At 42.6% G+C, this 19175-nt stretch overlaps 3 protein-coding genes across 3 annotated transcripts; all 3 read right to left on the bottom strand.

The window, feature by feature from the left end:
• Positions 1-7147: 7147 nt before the first annotated feature.
• On the bottom strand, positions 7148-8875 carry LOC126673463 (uncharacterized). The gene is made up of 4 exons (XM_050367620.1): positions 8286-8875; positions 7800-8120; positions 7576-7679; positions 7148-7482 (listed from the first exon to the last, which is right to left on the bottom strand). Exons 1-4 carry the CDS (start codon positions 8873-8875, stop codon positions 7148-7150), a joined length of 1350 nt encoding a protein of 449 aa, XP_050223577.1.
• Positions 8876-9420: 545 nt separating this feature from the next.
• On the bottom strand, positions 9421-10422 carry LOC126673454 (uncharacterized). Its single transcript, XM_050367608.1, has 2 exons — positions 10079-10422; positions 9421-10015 (listed from the first exon to the last, which is right to left on the bottom strand). The coding sequence occupies exons 1-2, from the start codon at positions 10420-10422 to the stop codon at positions 9421-9423; spliced, it is 939 nt and encodes a 312-aa protein (XP_050223565.1).
• Positions 10423-15254: 4832 nt separating this feature from the next.
• LOC126684477 (protein kinase STUNTED-like) lies at positions 15255-19175 on the bottom strand. Its single transcript, XM_050379485.2, has 10 exons — positions 18777-19175; positions 18577-18674; positions 18182-18428; positions 17232-18092; positions 16890-17138; positions 16635-16798; positions 16456-16535; positions 16177-16324; positions 15938-16087; positions 15255-15744 (listed from the first exon to the last, which is right to left on the bottom strand). The coding sequence occupies exons 1-10, from the start codon at positions 18928-18930 to the stop codon at positions 15502-15504; spliced, it is 2394 nt and encodes a 797-aa protein (XP_050235442.1). The 5' UTR covers positions 18931-19175; the 3' UTR covers positions 15255-15501.

The raw sequence follows: 19175 nt of genomic DNA, 5'->3' as shown, positions 1-19175 counted from the left end.
AAATTACTGATTTTATGGAATGGAAGAATATGCCATTTAATTGAATAAATGACAATAATTAAAAGCTAAACTTATAAAATTGACTAAAATTAATATTTTTAAACGATTTGGTTCGAATTAACCACACCCAACAAGATTTGATTTCTATGAAATTATTATACAACAATTTTAGAAAATGAAAGATCAAAATAAACATTTTAACATATTTATATTAATTTATTAATTTTTATAAATAAAATATAATTAGCTTATAATTTTTATTTAAAACGTATTCTAACGTGTTATATTTTTAACTTTTATTTTTAATTTGGACCCCCCTAAAAGAAAAGTCGGTATCTATCACTGATAATTACGAACTATCATTTAAATGCCTGACACATATTATTATTGATGAATCACCAAACAGAATCCGAGCTTTACCGACCTGCACACCACAAGCAAACAGAGGTCAGAAGGAACTCCGGGGGGGTCACCGGACGTTCACTCCGACGCTCAAGTAAGGTTTTGAGGTAGAGAAAGAAGAAGAAGAGAAAAGGAGGGTGCTTAGAGTAGAAAAGAGAAATTACCTAGGGTTTGTCCTTAAACCCTCTATTTATAGTTAGGGTTTAAGGACAAACCTGCCTTGCTGGCAGGCTGTGAGCCCAGTGGTCCCAGAAATCAGTTATGCTGACGTGGCAAAATATCCCTGCGGGTGGCACGGGTTGTTAGGTGTGTCAGAGGGAACATTCTTCACGTACCTGTCAGAAGATCTCCTGTGGTCCCAGGATCTGGTACACGAGCGTGTGTTTCTGGGCAAGACCCCGGAGCCCGTTAGACCTTGAAGCCCGGATAACTTGGGGACCAAGTTATCATGGTTCTGGTTCCTGAGGGTATCTCGAAGCCCGGGTCATAGGATCCGGTCTTTCGGGTTTATGAACTCGGAGCTCGGTCTAGGTCTGAGTTGGATATGACTCGGAGCCCGGATAGAATCCTTGGTCCGACCTTATCATACATGAATGTCTCGGATGATGTTTGAATGTCCATCGATCCGGTGACCCCCCAAGTCATGTTATCTACGATTTCGAGAAAGTCGGACATTGTTACCAGGTCGGTGAAATGCTTGACTTAGTGATGTTAGTTCCTGGCGAGGTTGCTTCGCCCCTACTAGATGTGCTACGTTATCACTAGTCCCCCCCTAGTTTATCGGATATTTATGTCCGAGGTGGTGGAGTTCTCCGAAGTATTATATCACGTGAGCCTTGGTGTGTTTGTCTTGTTTTTGGGTGGTCTCTGACACCGAGCCGTTTGTCAGGAGGGATGGTGGGCTGATATTGTGTGTGAAAGGACCTGTCTGTCGAGATGTCTTATCTGACAGCTGTTGTGACCGTTGTCCTAGGTGGCGGTTGCTTGCTGTCTACGCTGGGTCCACGTGTCCTGTAGTTATGGCATGAGCGGTTTCCCAGGAAACGTTGCGAGTGGAAGGAGAGAGAAAATGTGAGCGTGTCTCTTCGTTTTCCCTCTCTTTTTCAGTTACTAGTTTTAATTTTTCAAATCTTACAAAACTTCTCGCCTTCTTTCTCAGTTTTCATCTTTCCTTTTTTCGCTGAACCACAGAAAAAGAAAAGTTCTCTGTTTCTTTGTTTTCTCTGAATTTCTGGTTTTCCTTTTTCTTCGATACAAGGTTTCTTCAGTTGCTGTTTGGAAGCTTAATCTGGTGGTTCTTCTTCGAGGATTCATCCAAGTTTTTCGGCTTAGTCTTACGCTTCTTCATCCTTTTCTGGAAATCGCATATTCTACTGTAACAAGTAAGTATCCTTGTTTTTGATCCTTCATCTTGCTGTTTGTGCTGGTTCCAGTGTTTGTGTTTGTGTTTGCCATGCTGTTGTGGTCTGTTCATTGTTTGCTTCGAATGTTTTTTCAGAGAACTGATGCTTTTTTTCTTTCTTGCCATGGTTTTTGAGTTTAATGTGATGTCTGAGAATTGTTTTGATGTCCAGAATTTATTGTCTTTCATGTTTCATGCCTTTGTTTTTCTGTGATTTTGGTGTGAGTTTGCTGTGTGTATTGTCTTTTGTGTCTTTGTTTGGGAAGCGTTTCTCCAGAAATCTGGAGATTTCGTTTGATGTTCTTCATGTTCTGATGAATTTACCCCCTAGGAAACCCTTATTGATCCATAGTTTTAGTTTTTCTTTCGTTTACTGTGTTTATCTAGTGAGACTTGCCTCATCCGAGCTTGTTTCTTTGTCTTTAGGCATGTCGGGTGAGTCATCAGAACGTGAAGAGGGAATGGGGTACGATGATAACGATATGGGTATGGATGAGCCGTCGGCTGAGTTTTATGTGATTCGTCCCCGACATGATGAGGCTCCCGAGGTGGAAGAGGTGGGGACCTCAGTACCTGCTGGCCCTTCCCAAAAAGGGAAAGAAAAGAAGAAGGCTGCCGGTGATAAATCCGATGATTGGGATATCAAGACGTCGCGGTGCACCCTGGGTTTTTTGAGGGCCGTGCGAGCAACTTTTGACATCCCGAAGGAGTACGAGCTGTCTATAATTCCCGCGGGGAAGAGATTGAATGACGCTCCTCCCGAGAACACAATTATGCTCACCCTGGAGCACCTCCAATCCGGCATCCGGTTTCCCATATCCGAGCAGTACAAGAGGTTAAGCAACTACTTCGAAGTGCCATTATCCCAAATTCATCCAAATGGAGTTCGGCATTACTCTTGTTTCTTGGAGCTGTGTCGGCAGAATGGGGTAACCGACAGTATGCGACTTTTTTGTTGTATGTACCTGATGTCGCTGAAGGATCAGAGTCATTTCGCCTATCTACGATTTCGGGGTGAGAGGAAAGATTTGGCCGGGGGGCTGGTGTCAGGGATAACTGACTCCTTGAGGGATTTCAAGGAGGACTATTTTCAAGTATCTCACCCTACTGCCTTCCAGGGGATGGTGACCACCTGGGCCGCTAAGTGTTATAAGCCCGACAAGTGGTTTCACGTCCCTGGTCCTCTGGAGCTAGCCGATATGCTGAAGCTCCGAGACGCTGCTCCTGCCGGGGAGAAAGCACAGGCCGACGATCTGTGTCCTAAACTCCTGTTCGATTATTGGAAAAGCCCGGAATAAGCTAGCGCTGGTTTGTTTGTTTGTTTGTTTTTTTTTTTTAGCTGCTTGCTTCTGGTTGTTTCTCTGTCTACTATGTGAAGTTGTTGCTACTGTTTGTATTATGTTTAACTCTTGTTATGTTTTGATGTGATTGCAGTGAACAGTCTGGACCCTGCCAAGCTGATTGGGAAGAAAAGGAAAAGGCCAGCCGTCTGAGCTGCTACCCCTACAGTCCCGCGGCCTGCGCCTGCTGCGGGTTCGACTGTCCCCCGGCCTTCCCCTGCGGCTATTCCCAAGTCTCCAAAGGTTCCGGAAGGCGTTCAGGTCACGGGGTTGGATGCCATTCCTCTCCGAGTTCAAAGGCCCGACGAGGTGGAGTTTCCCCCTGCCGCCGAACCAAGGGGGAACATTCCCTTTGTTGATCTGGATTCGGCGGAGACCGTGATGGGGCCTCGACAGTCCGAGGAGGTTCCTCGACGGGCTGCCCCTGAGGTCGGGGGTCCCAGCGCCCGTGCTGTGGGATCTCGAATGCCGGATCTGCCGGACATTTCCTCGGATTCCAGTACTACCACCTCTGGTCATCAGGGCATAACTCGGGCAAGATTTGCCGAGTGGGTTGGGCAGCACAACCCGGGCGTCCGGGTATCGATTCACGAGCTACCCATTGCTGGGGATATTGCTCGGGTGACCACGCTTCCTGAGGACGAGGCGTACTATAAGACCTACAAACTGGAGAACTTGCTGGCGACGGTTTCTGCCCTCTGCATCCAGGCAATCTCTTTAATTTTTTCTTTTGTTTTACTTGATTTATTTCTCTTGTTATTTTAAGTAACTTTGCTGTTTGTTCTCAGGCGGCTCAAATGTCTTACCGGGCTGACCGGAGTGCTAGTCAGAATGAGGACGACCTTCTACTGGCCAAGAAGCTTATGTTGTCTGAGGCGGCCAAGGCTCGTGACGCGGAGAAGAGGGCAGGCGAAGCCGAGAAAAGGGCCTCGGAGGCCGAAAAAAGGGCGTCGGACGGGGCTTCACTGGTGGCTCAGCTGGAGGATAAACTGAAGAATTCCGAGGATCGAAGGTCGGAAGACCTGGAGATGCTGGGAAAACTGAGAAGTGACGTCAGTCGTCTAGAGACTGAGAAGGCTGCTGAGAAAGAAGATTTCTCAAAGCAGCTCGCTGACGTTACTCGTCGGAATGAGCTGGCCTCCAAGGGACTCCGGGATTCGGTGGAGGACCTGAAGAAAAAGCTGGCTGAGGCCGTAGGGCGAGCCGAGAAAGCTGAGGCCCAAGTCGCGGAAGGCACAAACCGAGAGGAGAATTTGTATGAGGACTTCCGGAAGATGTTGTACGTCGGCGAGGTCCAAGTTGGCGAGTTTGTGAGGGGCCGGTTTGGAGCTGATGTCGACGTCTCGGACTTCAAGCTGGATGTGCTTGATTTGCATCGCCATGCCAAAGAGCTGCCTGAGGATTATGATATGCCGGCAGATATTGAAGACTATCTGGCTGACGACCAGGATCAAGGCCCGGTTTAGGATAACCGTTTTTGTAATTTCTGAACAATTTTTACTTTTATTTTGTAAGTTTTGTAATTTTTTGGAATGCTGAGCTCTTTTGTTACACCTTGAATATTTTTGCAAGGCTTGATCAATTGGCCTTTGTATATACATCTTGTTTTTTTTACTTGTCGGTATGCCTATGTTTTCTTTTTATATCAATGTTGTTTTCTTGAATGAATTTTCTGCCCTGTTTTGTTTCTTCGACGATTTTGACTAAGTATGTGACAACATGTTTTCATGACTAACTTAGTTTAGCTTCCGAGATGGTTTCAGCAGTGTGAATTTTCTAGCTTTTTTCATGGGCTCTTGGCTCAGGCTTGGGATAAAAAATGCTAGAATAGGTTCTTTGTTATTCTGAGATCAAGTTCAAACAAATTGCTCGGCGTGGGTAACCTGTTATCTCTGGATATCCCGGGATTGTCATAGCTGGCAGGTGGTATCCAGTCTGCGGGTGGCATGTAGCCTGTAGTTGGCAAATAGCCCGTGGATGACACATAGCCCGCTGGTGGCACATAGCCCGCTGGTGGCACATAGCCCGCTGGTGGCACATAGCCCGTAGATGGCACATAGCCCGTGGATGGCACATAGCCCGCTGGTGGCACATATCCCGCTGGTGGCACATAGCCCGCTGGTGGCACATAGCCCGTGGATGGCACATAGCCCGTGGATGGCACATAGCCCGCTGGTGGCACATAGCCCGTGGATGGCACATAGCCCGTGGATGGCACATAGCCCGTGGATGGCACATAGCCCGCTTGTTTTTTACCGAGTAGATTGCTCGGGTTTTTGAAAAAGACATGAATTCTTTTAATCTTTTTTATTCATTGAGGGGAAAAACTTATGTTTGAGTTTTACAAAAGCCTAACTCAAACATAAGTGAAAAAACCCCTAGGTACCTCGAAAATGAAAACAAGTGACTACTGATAGTATTTCCGAAGAACCTGGGAGTTCCAAGTTCTCGGGAGCACTCTGCCCGACATGTGTGCTATCTTGTAAGCTCCTGCTCGTCCGACCTCCGTGACTCGATAGGGGCCTTCCCAGTTGGGTTCGAGCTTTCCCACTCCAGCATTTCCCTTAGCAATGTCTGCCCGTCTCAGGACCAGATCGCCGACTTGGAAACTCAAGGGTTTAACTCTCTTGTTGTGATACTTAGCCATTCTTTGCTTGTATGCTTCGATTCTTAGCGCTGCCTGCTCTCTTCGCTCTTCCAATAGGTCTAGGCATAGTTTCTGTTCTTCCTCGTTCTTAGCCTCATCGAAGAACTGGACCCTTAGAGTTGGCATCCCGATTTCCACAGGTATCATTGCCTCACACCCATATGTCAAAGAAAACGGGGTGTCTCCTGTGCCTGCCCTTGGGGTGGTTCGGTAAGCCCATATGACCTTCGGTAGCTCTTCCAGCCACTGTTTATCGAACTCCCCCAGCCTGGCCTTAAGCCCTTTTAGGATCGTCCGGTTGGTTACTTCGGTCATCCCATTGCTTTGCGGGTGAACTACCGAAGTGAAACGCAGGTCAATGTGCAAGTCGTTGCAAAATTCCTTGAAGGCTCGGCAGTTGAACTGCTTCCCGTTGTCGGTTACCAATGCTCTGGGTATACCGAAGCGACACACAATTTGCCTCCAGAAGAAATCCCTGATCCGAGCTTCTGTGATGGTACTCACTGCTTCTACCTCGATCCACTTCGTGAAATGATCTACTGCCACTATCAAGAACTTTTTCTGCCCCGTGGTTGGTGTGAAAGGTCCCAGGATGTCAATTCCCCAAGTTGCAAATGGCCAAGGACTGGTAATAGGACACTGCTCTGTGGTGGGAGCATGTCGGATGTTCTGATGCCTCTGACAATTTTCACATTTCTTTACTATCTCCTCTGCCTGCCTGACCATTAGGGGCCAGTAGTATCCCTGCAACACTGCTTTCTTTGCCAACATGCGAGGAGCTATGTGTGCCCCACAAATCCCTTCATGTATTTCTCTCAGAACATACTCCCCTTCCTCTGCTGTCAGGCATCTCGACCACGGGTGGGTGAATGACTTCCTGTATAAGACTCCGTCGAGGAACGCGTAGTACGGGGCTTGTCGCAAGATTTTGTATGCTTTGTCTCTGTTTTCTGGCAGAGTTCCGTCCATCAGGTAGTGGGCTATGCCTTGCATCCAATTTTCCAAAGGCTGAGTTAGAAAAATGGTTTCGTGGTTGTCGATGCTGGAATGCTTTTGAACAGAGAAATGGACCCCTGGTATCTTTTCGTTCACTGTTGCTGCTTTGGCTAGTACATCGGCCTCTTGATTTTCCAAACGAGGAACTTGCTCTATAACCCATTTTCCTCCGAGCTCGTATCTTCTCATTTCTGAATCCGGAGCTTCAAAAGTACCCAGGATTTGACAAACAACTAACTGAGAATCACTCCTTATCGTTACGTGCTCGGCTTTGACCACGTTTACCATTCTTAATCCGATCAACAGAGCCTCATATTTCGCGGCATTATTGGATGCCGGGAAATCGAATTTCACCGAGCTTCAGAGTGTGACTCCGTGAGGGCCTTTCAAGACTACGCCTGCTCCAGATCCTTCCAGATTTGATGCCCCATCGACTTCTAAGACCCACCGTAGAAGTTGTTCGTCAGGTTCCTCAGGTTGGTCACTTGCTGTGGTCTCGGCTATGAAATCTGCCAATACTTGTGCTTTTAGAGCCGGTCTTGGTTCATACCGGATGTCGTATCCTCCCAGCTGGACCGACCAGCTGACCAGCCGTCCCGACATTTCTGGCCTCTGCAACGCCTTTCTCAGAGGTTGGTTCGTCCGTACTACAATGATGTGAGCCTCGAAATATCTCCTTAGCTTTTCCGCCGCCACTTTCAGTGCCAAAGCAAATTTCTCAATTTTTGGATATCTGACCTCCGGGCCTTTCAAGACCCTGCTGAGATAGTAAACTGGGGTTTGCAGACCTTTATCTTCCTTTACCAGGACTGCCGCTGCTGTCTCGTCATTCACCGAGAGATACAAATATAAGATTTCCCCTGGCTCGGGTCTACCTAGCACTGGGTGTGTGCTGAGGTAAACCTTTAGCTCTTCAAAAGCTGTGTTGCACTCCTCCGTCCACTTGAAATTCTTTATATTCTTCAGGATTTTGAAAAATGGCAAACATCGTTTGGCCGAACAACTCATGAACCTTCCCAACGCCGTGACTCTTCCGTTCAACTTTTGCACTTCTTTTACCGAGCTCGGGGCTTTCATATTCATTGCTGCCTCTATTTTCTCCGGGTTCGCCTCGATGCCTTTTTCCGAGATGAGGTGCCCTAGAAATTTCCCAGACCGGACTGCAAAGACACACTTTTCCGGGTTCAGCTTGAGGTTGAAACCCTTCAGCTTTTTGAAAGTTTCTGCCAGATCCTCTGCGTGATCCTCGATCCCCTTGGATTTCACGACTATGTCATCTACATAAACCTCGACGTTCTTGCCCAGTTGATCTTTGAAAACATGATTCATGAGTCTTCGATAGGTTGCCCCAGCATTTTTCAAACCAAAAGGCATCTTCTTGTAGCAATAAGTCCCCAGATCCGTTGTGAAAGCTGTCTTTTCTTCGTCATCTTTACTCATCGGGATCTGGTGATATCCCTGAGAAGCATCTAAGAATGAATAGACCACAAATCCGCACGTTGCGTCCACCAGTTGGTCAATGTTCGGCAGAGGAAAACTGTCTTTACGACAGGCATTGTTTAGATCAGTGAAATCTATACAAAGCCTCCATCTACCGTTGGACTTCTTGATCAAGACCACATTAGCCAGCCACTCCGGATAATCTACTTTCCTGATGAATCCGGCTTTCAAAAGCTTCTCCACTTCGTCTCGGATAGCAATCTGTTTCTCTAGAGAGAAAGTTCTTTTCTTTTGCTTGACAGGCTTGCATTTAGCATCCACGTTTAACTTGTGCGAGATTATCTTCGGGTCTACCCCCCCAATATCCTCTGGCTTGTTGGTAAACTCCTCCACATACTGTTTTATCCGAGCTATGATAGCTTCCCGGTGTTCGTTTGGCCAATCTACCCCCAGCTTTACACACATCTCGGATCCCTCTATAAGTTCAATCGTTTCTAAGTTTTCTCGGGGTTTCTGAGCTTTCTTCTCTCTGAGGAGCAGCTCCGGTGTATCGATGTTCATCGTTTCCACCGTGCTGCCCATCGTTGCCATGTAGCATTGCCTAGATAGGGTTTGATTTCCCCTAATAGTTATAACCTCGTTTTCCATTGGGATTTTCATCATCAAGTAACGAATACTAGTCACTGCACCTGTGCTATACAACATAGGTCTACCAAGGATACCATTATATGCTAGAGGCATGTCAACTATCATGAACAGTGAACGTACCTTCCATGTTGGTTCCGCCAGGATTCCCTCTGTTCCGTCCTCCTGAGGTATTTCGATGCCGAGCTCCAAGTCTAGCTCAACCATGCCCTCTGGGGTGACCGGAGCTCCTCCCAGCCCCAGGAGGGGAATGTTCACAGGTTTAAGATCAGTTCTGGATCCTCCCATCGACAAAAAGACTGACAGAGTCAACAAGTTAACCGAGCTACCATCGTCCACCAGCAATCGTTTCACCCATTTCGATCCAATGATGGCGGATACAATCAAAGCGTCTTCATGAGGAAAATCTACTCCTTTCGCATCCTCTGGCCCGAAAACAATGTTAGGCCATGGCGACCCCGTAGATACCGACATGACCATCTTTTGTTTTTTCTTTCTGTGTTTGCGACCATACTCGGATTCTAAAGTTCCTCCTGAGATAGTGTTGATTACTCCCGTGACTTGTGTTTTCTTTGATGGGGATTGGGCTTCCCTGCTCCCCCTGGCTCCGACCTGACCGAGTTGACCCTCGTATTTCCTCGGTCTTGGCCCTCCTTGGCCAAAACAAAATGTTGTAATCGCCCCTGGCAGACTAACTTATCTATCTCACTTCGCAAACGTCCACATTCCTCTGTTTCGTGGCCATAACCATCATGAAAATCACAGAACTTGGATCGGTCTCCGTCTTTTACTAGCCTCGGTGGATAACGAATCTCTTCATTGTTGTGCTTGATCCAGGACAGAATCTGCTCCCTTGGAGTATTAAGCGGTACATATTGTCTCGGTACTCCTGCTCGGTCCACGTGTCCTTCAGTTCCTCCCCCAATACTGAAACTTGGCTTAGTACCGGGCCCCGTGCTTGGCGGACTGGTTTGAGCATTGAACGGCTTGTTACCCCTGTACCCCGAAGTCTCATTCAGAGGTCGGTACCGATCTTGGCTACGGTTGGATCCCTGAGTATTCTGCGTTTTACTGGGAACTGGGCTAGCCATCCCGTAAGACTTCCTCTGCCTTTCCTCATCAAGATTGATATAATTCCAAGCCCTGTCCATCAACTCGGTGTAAGTGTCAACCGGGTTGGTGATCAGACTGTCTCGGAAAACTTGCATGCTGGTGTTATCTTTCATAGCATCGATGGCAGTATCATCGTTCAAGTCTTCTATCATGATCGCCTCGGCATTGAACCGAGCAATGTAAGCTTTCAAACTTTCTCCCTGCTTTTGAAAGCATTTCTTTAAATCGCTGGATCTTTTCTTTCGCTCGATGCTCGGGGCAAAGTGGGTTTTGAAGGCCATAGCGAGCTCCCTGAAACTAGTAATAGAGCCCTCCTTGAGGTTCTGGTACCACTTTTGCGCTGCATCGCTCAACGTTGAAGGGAACACTTTGCACACCGTGGCGTCTGAGACACTTTGGACTCCCATGGCAACCTGAAAGCAACTTAAATGAGTCATCGGGTCGGATTTACCGTTATATCTGTCAATGGGCGGATATTTAAACTTATCTGGGAATGGGTCATCCCATATAGCCTTTGACAAGGGGCTAGCAATGCCACAGGTAGTGAAAGGTCGAGACTCTGCCTTATGCCCTTTATGCTTATCCAGCTCGGCCTGGACCAGACGAGTAACTTCGTCATACAAAGTTTTCTGATGCTGTGACGCTGCACCCGAGCTGTGAACACTTTCTGCCCCGTTTCTCCTAACCGGTGGAACTCCTGCTCTCGCGGTCCGCAGAGGATCTGCCTCCGGGTCTGGGTCTCCCCTCCCCAAGCCAGCGCCACCCCGCTGTGTCCCCGGTGGTAGATTCTCGTCTTGCACCCCCTCCCTTCGAGGAGGAGGAGGATCATTCCGACCTTCGTCTCTCGGAAAAGGGCGATCATGCCGACCTTCGTCTCTCGGCAGAGGGCGATCATGCCGACCTTCGTCTCTCGGCAGGTTAGTGTCACGATGATCTTCGCCTCTCGGTGCTTGATGCTCTGTGGGACCCCTAGGTCTGGGTCGAGGGTGATCGTTCCGACCTTCTTCTCTCGGAGGACGACCATCCTGAAACTCAACAGCTTGGGGTGGAGGGGCCACGGGGGTGGCCGAGGGATTGTAACTTGGGTAATACTGGGACATGACTGCAAAATGCATCTGCTGGGCCTGGTGCAGTTGGCGAGCCATGTATTCTAAATATTCTTGAGCTTGTAAGACCGCCGGAGGTATATCCTGCCCAGAAGTTGTTCCTGTTCCCGTAGCCACCAGTGTAGCGTCTACCGGGAAGTTGAGTTGAGTGGGAGACAAGGTATTGTGGAGGAAACTCTGAGGCACGGTGGTTCCTGGGGTGGATAAGTTGGTGTGGCTTGCATCTGAAGCAAAAGGGTTTGCCCTAGGATAGTTTTCCAATCCATACAAAGGCACAAATCCAGCTCCACTGCCGAAGGCCCTGGATCCTCCCACCTGATATTGTGTTGACATTGTGTTGATTTTATCATTGGTGAAAAATATAAATAATGATGTTGAATTATTACAATATTATAAAGTTGATTTTATGTTGATTTTACCATTGGTGAAAAATATAAATAATAATAATGTTGAATTATTATAATATTACATAGTTGATTTCATGTTGATATTAAATTGATTTTATGTTGATTTTAACATTGCCGAAAATGATGTATTCATTTTATGTTGATTTTTTTGTTGATTTTTCAAAAAAAAAACAACACTTAATAAAAAATAAAATAAAATAAAATATATGGTAAATAACAAATATTTGTTGATTATAATTAAAAAATAAAGATAAAAAGTAAAAATTAGTATAAAAAAGCTTTAAAAATTAATATTACCCAATTTATTAAGTGTTGTTGATATTGTGTTGATATCATGTTGATAGTATGTTGAGATTAGAACTGACGAAAAACGTCAACAATTAAAAAAATTAAAATTAAAAAAAATTAAAAAAATAAAAATTAAATATGTGATAAATATTAAGTGTAGAAATATAATGGTGAAGATAAAAATTGAAAATAATGAAAGAAAATTAAAAAATTAAAAAAACCGTATAAAAGATATATTTCTGATAAATAAAGTTATTTTTGTAAATTTTTAAGGTGCTCAATGTAAATATTACACTTCAACAGTATAAAAGTAAATGGGCTGTCAAATCCCGTATTTTTCATAAAAAGCCCAATTAAATAATGATATCAAAGTTTAGTCACTCAAAAAAGCACATCATTATGAGTGCACTCAATTCTATCCCAATTTTCAATTATAACCCATTTTTAACAAATACAATACATTTTAAATATTTTACTAATTAACTTTTTAAAAAAGCATATCAATCAAAATTAGATTTAGTTAGAATTGAAAAAAAAATTACTGATTTTATGGAATGGAAGAATATGCCATTTAATTGAATAAATGACAATAATTAAAAGCTAAACTTATAAAATTGACTAAAATTAATATTTTTAAACGATTTGGTTCGAATTAACCACACCCAACAAGATTTGATTTCTATGAAATTATTATACAACAATTTTAGAAAATGAAAGATCAAAATAAACATTTTAACATATTTATGTTAATTTATTAATTTTTATAAATAAAATATAATTAGCTTATAATTTTTATTTAAAACGTATTCTAACGTGTTATATTTTTAACTTTTATTTTTAATTTGGACCCCCTAAAAGAAAAGTCGGTATCTATCACTGATAATTACGAATTATCATTTAAATGCCTGACACATATTATTATTGATGAATCGCCAAATAGAATCCGAGCTTTACCGACCTGCACAGCACAAGCAAACAGAGGTCAGAAGGAACTCCGGTGGGGGTCACCGGACGTTCACTCCGACGCTCAAGTAAGGTTTTGAGGTAGAGAAAGAAGAAGAAGAGAAAAGGAGGGTGCTTAGAGTAGAAAAGAGAAATTACCTAGGGTTTGTCCTTAAACCCTCTATTTATAGTTAGGGTTTAAGGACAAACCTGCCTTGCTGGCAGGTTGTGAGCCCAGTGGTCCCAGAAATCAGTTATGCTGACGTGGCAGAATATCCCTGCGGGTGGCACGGGTTGTTAGGTGTGTCAGAGGGAACATTCTTCACGTACCTGTCAGAAGATCTCCTGTGGTCCCAGGATCTGGTACACGAGCGTGTGTTTCTGGGCAAGACCCCGGAGCCCGGTTAGACCTTGAAGCCCGGATAACTTGGGGACCAAGTTATCATGGTTCTGGTTCCTGAGGGTATCTCGAAGCCCGGGTCATAGGATCCGGTCTTTCGGGTTTATGAACTCGGAGCTCGGTCTAGGTCTGAGTTGGATATGACTCGGAGCCCGGATAGAATCCTTGGTCCGACCTTATCATACATGAATGTCTCGGATGATGTTTGAATGTCCATCGATCCGGTGACCCCCCAAGTCATGTTATCTACGATTTCGAGAAAGTCGGACATTGTTACCAGGTCGGTGAAATGCTTGACTTAGTGATGTTCGTTCCTGGCGAGGTTGCTTCGCCCCTACTAGATGTGCTACGTTATCAATTATTGAATAAAATTAACCAATCAATAAATGTCATATTAATTGGTGATATTTTAATTATAATTATATGTTATTTATTGATAAATTATGACATTTAATAATATTACGAGTCACACATTTAATGTTGGTGAATTAAATTATATAAGAATTTCTCGTTAGAAAATGTGGTGAATGCAAAAATTACTTATATCAACCTATTTCGTCACGTAGTGTGAACCATCCATAGACGTCAGGACAATAATAAACGTGATAGCAAATCAATAGATATCACATTAATTGATAATATTTGAACTATAATCAATGTCACATTTATTTATTGATTATTATATTTATTATTATTATGTGTCACACGATAAATAAATGTTCACAATTCTACGTTACATATTATGTTCATATAAAAAAAATAGGGCAGATGCTAGCTCAAGGCTTGGAGAGATGAACTGCATGCACACATCAGAAATGCATGTATATTGGCAAATTGTTGAACTACAAATGGCTTAATATATAGTTTGACCTCTGAACTTGTACCCTTTTACCCATCTAACCCCTAAATTTAACGTCTCACCTATCGAACCTCTAAAGTTGTTAAATAATCCAATTTAACCCCTGAACTTGATAAATATGTAAGTATTGAACCCTTCGTGTCCACCTGTCACTTGAAACGTTCTAAAAGAAATTGTGTACGGAGGGGTTAAATGTTTACGTATTTATCAAATTCGGGGTCAAATCGGGTTATTTAACAAGTTAAGGGGTTCGATAGGTGAGACGTTAAGTTTGGAGGTTAGATGGGTAAAAGGGTACAAGTTCAGGAGTCAAACTATATATTCAGCCAACTACAAATCAATTCATTTTTTTTTATCTCAAAAGGTACATTTCAGTCCATTTTAAAAAATTGAAAGGAAAAATATATCGTTCATGAGTAAAAAATATGGCTCCGCCGCTGGTCCAAACAAGAAAGTCCCAAGATATAATGAGAAGATTGCCTTACATGGTGCTTTTGCCCTCGTGAGAGGGGGGCTGTGTTTGTGTTATATGCCATACAATGTGTCGGTGGAGACAAGCAGATAGGAAAAAGTGAGGTGAGGTTAGAACTTACCTCATCAATGGTCTGGGCGGTGGAAAATTAAATGTCCCCATGAATTTTGCAAGATGGTGACAAAAGAAAAACGAGAAATAATGAACAGTAGATTTTAAGCGAAGTGAAGAAAAGCTAGAAGTAGCAATAATAGCACACTAGCTAGTTGAGAATGACATACAAAGACTTGTATAAGGACCATACATTTGCATTTAACTTCTGAAAAACAAACAAATCAAACAGGACAGTCAAATTTCATGAGATTTATTATTAGTTCATTACACAAAAAATCAATCAGAAAAGGGTATTTCAGACCATAAACTTGAGTCGCGTATTCAATCAGATCCAATTTCATTAATTAAAATCAAATAGACTCAGAAGTTCACAATTTCAAGTCAAATGAATCCAAATTTTCTTATTATTCCATCTCAATTTGGATCTATTTAACCCCATTTTAAAAACTTTTGGGTCTACTGAAACTTGATTGATCAAATTAGATCTATTTGATTCAACATAAGTTTAAGGACCGGAATAATAACCCTTTTGCCATGAATCAACCATACAATGCATAAAATCTTATCTTATTAAGCCTTTTTTAGGCCATTGGAGCAATGATTACTCTGAGGATCACCAGATCAGAATGTTCCAAATACAATAAAATCATATTCTACTATTATAACATATTCCACACTTGATTTAACTCAACCACCAACACATTCATAATTCAAACAAAAAAACAGAAGAAAATGTTCTGACAAGCTTTAAATGACTACTACAAGGCAAGGAGGAGGGCACACCACAAACAACCTCTCATCCAACACCTATCTACAACATGGTGTATATATGTAAGTGAACCAAAATAATATACAAAAGAATCGCAGGGAGTTGAGCGATAGATGTTTTACGAGCATTTCACCTGATCGATGATAATGTTCCATTGGGTTAGTCAAAACTTGATGACCGGCTGCATCGGCCTTGCAAATAGTCTTCTAGTGATACAGTTTGTTCAATGCTGCTCGTGGAGAGTGAATCGTCATCCACATCTAGCAATGCAAGGTTGAGATGAGACTGTAGATTAGATCGACGATACGCTTCATCTTCAACCATATCGGATTCTTCTACGTTATTAAGCTGCAGCCTAGCCCACTTTGTCACTTCAGCATCACCTTGGAGGAGCTTTAATACCTTAAGATCAGCAAGAACGGAAAGAAAATTAAAACCATGGAAAATTAATGCAATTGGTTCACATTTTAGAAATTTGTAATTTTATCTTAAAATGGAACATAATTTGACATTCAAGAACCATTTCTGCCGATTTTTGGAGTATTAGATAGCCTTAAGAAGTGGTAGCTACAATGAAGTGATAAAATCGACTTACAAGGCTCATTTGAGGCCGAGCTCTTGGAGAGCGTTTTACACAGAGAGTTGCCGCTAAAACCATCCTCTCCATCTGATCACGATCATAGTCATCTCCCAAACTTGGGTCCAGCAACTGGGAAAATTTCCCATCACTCAAAATTGGATTTGCCTGAACAAGTTAACATATTTATTTTCAGGGATAAGATCGACGAGATAATTATAGTATTGGTTCCAATCCTACAGAAACAGAGAGCATACCCACATAAGAAGACTTTCTTGGCCTTTGGGACGATCATTGCTTATAGGTTTTCTTCCAGAAAGAAGCTCAAGGAGTACAACACCAAATGCATAGACATCAACTTTGTCATTTACTTTTCCATACATAAAGTATTCAGGAGCCAAGTAACTGCAGCAATAACTTTTATACCGTTAGCACTTATACTAGATGACAGATTAATACTTCCTCAAGATGTTACATTCGGTAAATTTCAGAAATATTGCATAAACAGTAATTATCTTGCAGTAAAAATGACATACCCAAATGTTCCTGCAACATCAGTGCAGATTATGTGAGATGAAGAGGCTGATGCCCATTTGGCAAGTCCAAAATCAGAAAGCTGTGAGAACCAGAAAATTTCAGCACAAACAAATTTGAAAAAATAAACTACTACTACTGCTACAAATAGACGAAGCTAAAAGGAAAAAAAATGCATCACCTGGGGCTCAAAATCATCAGATAATAGTATATTTGAAGATTTAACATCCCTGTGAATCACAGGTTGAGCAGTACGGGTGTGAAGGTAATCCAAGGCCTCGGCCACTCCTACGGCCACTTTGAATCTCTCACGCCAACCAAATGCAAGAGGTTCCTCTCTATTACCTGAATATGATCACATTTTCATATATATCATAGGTTGCGAAATAATCTAGTCCAGAACAAAATGCAGATTAAGTAATCTGTTTATATATACCATGGAGATTCTCCTCAAGACTTCCCCTTGATAAGAAATCATAAACGAGGAGAAGATTGTTGTTCTCAAAACAGAACCCCACAAGAGGAATAATGTTATTGTGATTTAAGGTAGTAATTATCTCGATTTCTAAAACAAATTCCTTCAATACATTTTCCGATGGCCTTAAGATCTTCACAGCAAGTTCCTTGCCATCAGGAAGACGGCCTTTATAGACCCGACTGCTGCCTCCTTTACCAACCAAATTTTCTGAATATACAGAGAAAAATCAAGTAAATCACAAGCAAAAAGTTAAAATTAAGCTAGTTTCTAAGAGCATTGATTTGAGAAATGGTAACTAACCTGCTAAGAAATTAGATGTGGCCAAGAGGAGTTCTTGGTACGTAAACAATCTGCAAGTTGCTGAATATTTTTCTTGAATACCCTCCAATTCTTTTGGTAAGTTTGAGTTATGGTCAAGTGAAGGTGGAACCGCCAGTGTGTCTGTACTAACAGCAACAATTGCTCCGCTTTCACCATCTAAACTAGGTTGATCCTGACCATTCTGTTTGTGATCCAAACTGGAAATGGATGATGAGAGTTGCCTGCTAGGCAGCCTCATTGCCCACTGCACTACTGAGATCGTCCTTGATGAGGATCTATCAAATGCTTGTGGACTGGATAAAACTGCTCGACGAAGTAATGGCCAACCGGGTTTTAAATCAGGCACTTGTCGGAGTAAGGAACGAAATGAACCTGAAGACCGCTCTAGCTTTGATACCGGCACTAGAGCTAAACACTTGTTATCACTATCATCATCACCAGAAGACCGCTCTAGCTTTGCTACCGGCACTAGAGCTAAAGACTTGTTATCACTATCATTATCACCAGAAGACCGCTCTAGCTTTGCTACCGGCACTAGAGCTAAAGCCTTGTTATCACTATCATCATCACCAGAAGACTCTTTTGCAGATTGGTTACAAGAAACATCTAGAGATTTAGATGATGCTCCACAAATTGTACAATTCTGTTTCATGATACTCCCCAAACTATTCGGACGGGCCTGCACTAAGGCCAGCTGCAAACTGCGGTCATTTCCCTCACCATCGTCATATTTTAAGGCTTCATGAATACTGCTTTCACTTATCACTTTAGAGCTTTTACTCGATGAAATCGATCTATGAAAGACATTAAAGAAACCCTTTCGATGATCATCGGCCTTTGCTGCAACAGTCACAAGCCAATTAATCATACAGCACAAGCCAAACAAAAAAAAAACACTTAAAAGATAAAATGAAGAAAATATAACTAACCATGTGAATCACCATGATTATTAGAGCCTTCTTTTTGAAACAAAATTTTTCCATTATGAACAGCAAGAACTATACAATTCTTTGGCAAATTTTTGGCACAACTCTTAGCTACAGATGTCGGTGACCGGACCGCATGGTGAGTCCTGGCTGCGCCAACTATGACTTTTGTTGCTGAATAAGAATTTGCTTCTCTAACTAAAATTCTCCTAATTGATGAGCCTCTGCATATCTTTAGCTTGAGATCCACCTACAAAAAAAAACCCACCAAGCTCAGAACTCTCTGTTTTATTATATTAGACACAGAAAAAACTAACTTCAAGAAATTGCATTTTCTCCACCAACTCTAGAAACCAAAAATAAGAAAACAAACAAACAAATGAAAAGAATCAGCAAACCTGTTTCAAGTTGCAGAAACCTTCATAAACAGCAAGAACAGAGTCAAAAGTTTTGACAAGCGAGAGAAGTGAAGATTTCCCTTCACGATCCACAATATCTACAAAATACCCATTTCACCAAAATCATCTAAATAATCCAAAAATCTTTACTCTTTTGAAATTCTTAAAACTACACTCAAAACTTATAACTTTGAACTCACCATTATTAGCAAGAACATGAAGAGCAATAACAGTATCACCAGGCTGAGCTACTTTAACCATAGCCCAAGTCAACAACTCTCTACTCTCTGAGTCAAGCTTTACGCCCACCATAACCGTCCGGTGACCGGAGCTAGCCGTTTCCATCATTTTCATTTCTCTATGGATAAAAAGAAAGATCCAAATTTTTTCACTTAGTAACTTAATTGAGTAAGATCATGTTGTTCTGAATTTATAAGAAGACAGTGTTTATCATCAAAATTTAGAAGAGAGGAAGTGTTGGTTTATATTTTATTTGGTTAAGGCTTAACCGCCAGTTTGGTTGGTTTGCTTTTGAAGGTCGCAAACCAGAATAGACAAGGAAAGGGAGGGAGACAAAGGGGCTGTTTGAGTGCAACCAT

Source organism: Mercurialis annua, linkage group LG1-X (genome assembly GCF_937616625.2).
Source record: "Mercurialis annua linkage group LG1-X, ddMerAnnu1.2, whole genome shotgun sequence".
Lineage (NCBI taxonomy): Eukaryota > Viridiplantae > Streptophyta > Magnoliopsida > Malpighiales > Euphorbiaceae > Mercurialis > Mercurialis annua.
Note: the sequence above shows the minus strand (reverse complement) of the source record. Positions and strands in the feature narration are given on the sequence as shown.

Coding starts and splice junctions, on each gene's coding strand:
- LOC126673463 (XM_050367620.1), bottom strand. CDS start 8,875: ATGGAAAACGAGGTTATAACTATTAGGGGAAATCAAACCCTATCTAGG. Junction 8,121..8,285: donor GACCAACTGGTGGACGCAAC/GTGCGGATTTGT, acceptor AACCTATCGAAG/ACTCATGAATCATGTTTTCA. Junction 7,483..7,575: donor CCTGGTAAAGGAAGATAAAG/GTCTGCAAACCC, acceptor TGGCACTGAAAG/TGGCGGCGGAAAAGCTAAGG.
- LOC126673454 (XM_050367608.1), bottom strand. CDS start 10,422: ATGACTCATTTAAGTTGCTTTCAGGTTGCCATGGGAGTCCAAAGTGTC. Junction 10,016..10,078: donor ATGAAAGATAACACCAGCAT/GCAAGTTTTCCG, acceptor GTTGATGGACAG/GGCTTGGAATTATATCAATC.
- LOC126684477 (XM_050379485.2), bottom strand. CDS start 18,930: ATGAAAATGATGGAAACGGCTAGCTCCGGTCACCGGACGGTTATGGTG. Junction 16,799..16,889: donor TCTTGAGGAGAATCTCCATG/GTATATATAAAC, acceptor GATCATATTCAG/GTAATAGAGAGGAACCTCTT. Junction 16,088..16,176: donor AAGAAAGTCTTCTTATGTGG/GTATGCTCTCTG, acceptor TAACTTGTTCAG/GCAAATCCAATTTTGAGTGA.